The 2,142-nt window shown below is 50.5% G+C and overlaps 1 protein-coding gene across 1 annotated transcript; it reads right to left on the reverse strand.

Moving 5' to 3' along the window:
- Window positions 1–401: 401 nt before the first annotated feature.
- LOC126282425 (uncharacterized) lies at window positions 402–1,513 on the reverse strand. Its single transcript, XM_049982082.1, has 2 exons — window positions 866–1,513; window positions 402–835 (listed from the first exon to the last, which is right to left on the reverse strand). The coding sequence occupies exons 1-2, from the start codon at window positions 1,482–1,484 to the stop codon at window positions 402–404; spliced, it is 1,053 nt and encodes a 350-aa protein (XP_049838039.1). The 5' UTR covers window positions 1,485–1,513.
- Between the last annotated feature and the right edge of the window lie 629 nt (window positions 1,514–2,142).

Here is a 2,142-nt window from a genome sequence, read left to right on the forward strand (position 1 = left end):
AAAACTATTGTTTACTTTAGTCTTTGAACTGAAAGGAATGTAATTCTTTGGAAGACTGGCCCAGGACAATTAATTTTTCTTATTTTATTTCGAGAAATATGTTACAGTCTCGCAGAAAGGAAAAGATGTGACATTCTCTTTTCTTTGGAATTTCATCAGTGTAAGTTAAAGAAGCATTTGCCAATGTATAATTGCCAACAAAATGAAATAAATGATTTTCTTTATATTATTTGTTGTATACATGACTGATGCAACGTGGGGTTGTAAACTAAGGTAGTAAAAAGCAGCGAAATGCAGTAAAAAGTTATTTTTATTTTTTTGTCAACAGTTACACAAATAAATAACAAAGTACAAAACGTAAAGGTTTCCAGACCCTTTTCAGAAACTTAGCAACAAGTGATTTAGTAGTATGAGATGTAATGGCCATATCCACCATGGCCACCTCCACCACTGCCTCCATGACCTCCACCGCCACCTCCATGACCACCACCCCCATAGCCACCATGTCCACCACCCCCACCTCCATGACCACCTCCTCCATATCCACCATGGCCGCCGCCACCACCTCCGTGGCCACCACCACCATATCCTCCATGACCTCCTCCACCACCTCCATGACCTCCACCACCACCTCCATGACCACCTCCTCCATACCCGCCATGGCCGCCGCCACCACCTCCGTGACCGCCACCACCATATCCCCCATGACCTCCACCACCACCTCCATGACCGCCGCCGCCATATCCTCCATGACCACCACCATATCCTCCATGACCTCCACCACCACCTCCATGGCCACCGCCGCCATATCCTCCATGACCACCACCTCCATAGCCTCCATGACCACCATGGCCGCCACCACCACCTCCATGACCTCCACCACCACCTCCATGGCCACCGCCGCCATATCCTCCATGACCACCACCTCCATAGCCTCCATGACCACCATGGCCGCCACCACCACCTCCATGACCTCCACCACCACCTCCATGGCCGCCGCCGCCATATCCTCCATGACCACCACCTCCATAGCCTCCATGACCACCATGGCCGCCACCACCACCTCCATGACCTCCACCACCACCTCCATGGCCGCCGCCGCCATATCCTCCATGACCACCACCTCCATAGCCTCCATGACCACCATGGCCTCCACCGCCACCTCCATGACCTCCACCACCACCTCCATGGCCGCCGCCGCCATATCCTCCATGTCCACCACCTCCGTAGCCTCCGTGACCACCGTGGCCTCCACCACCACCTCCATGGCCTCCACCACCGTGGCCGCCTCCACCACCGCCATGCCCATAATTTTCACTGAAAAATCCTCCAAAAGCGGCCGCCATCTTGTGGTCCAAGTCGATCAGCTCCAGAGCAGTGTCAGCATCTTCTGCTGCTATTTCAGCATAGCTCTGCTGGGAGCAGATGACGTAAGAGAGCAGAAGTGTTGGCAGGAGGTACCTGAGGCACCTCATGTCTGCCATGGTTGCTGGTTGCTGGGTGGGCGCTGACTGCCGACTGGAGCTCCGTCCGCACTATTTATACTTGTGCCGCCGCCCGGTGAATGGCGTTTTCTTCCGCACGCGGTGGCATTGTAACACAGAAGCTGCACCGTGGAATGTGATCCGTTCCAAACACTTCTCCACTTCAGTAGAATGTTTTTCTCCTGGTCAATTCTGTCTGCAGCTTGACTACTTTATTTATCGGACGGAGAACCACACAATAATAATTCAAGAGGATGAAATCTGAACGTCTTCTCAGAAAGTTCTTCTAACATCGAAAGCTGTCTACATCCTACAGCTGTAGCTGTGCCATCGAGGCTTTTGGGAGAGTCAAAGAACTACGTATTGCACTATTTTACTCCCTCTACGCACCCGCCTAGTTTAATCAAGATCGCTAATTGACACTAGGGAAAGTTTCCGTTGGAGTCTGGCGCTGTGACAGGCAAGCTTCCTCTTATTTCCATTAGGTAGCAGCGTGGTAACAAACGGTACTGTTAGCATTGACACCAGGTAAATTACAAACATTCGTTTATGAGAAATTTGTACAGTGATTAAAGTAGACCGAATCTAAAGTCAAAGAATGTTACAGGCATATTATAAAGATTATACAGAAGTAGTAGCTGTCAGTATCCAAGATCTT

This window comes from Schistocerca gregaria, chromosome 7, assembly GCF_023897955.1.
Source record: "Schistocerca gregaria isolate iqSchGreg1 chromosome 7, iqSchGreg1.2, whole genome shotgun sequence".
NCBI classification, from domain to species: Eukaryota; Metazoa; Arthropoda; class Insecta; order Orthoptera; family Acrididae; genus Schistocerca; species Schistocerca gregaria.

Coding starts and splice junctions, on each gene's coding strand:
- LOC126282425 (XM_049982082.1), bottom strand. CDS start 1,484: ATGGCAGACATGAGGTGCCTCAGGTACCTCCTGCCAACACTTCTGCTC. Junction 836..865: donor TGGTGGTGGAGGTCATGGAG/GTGGTGGTGGCG, acceptor GTGGTCATGGAG/GCTATGGAGGTGGTGGTCAT.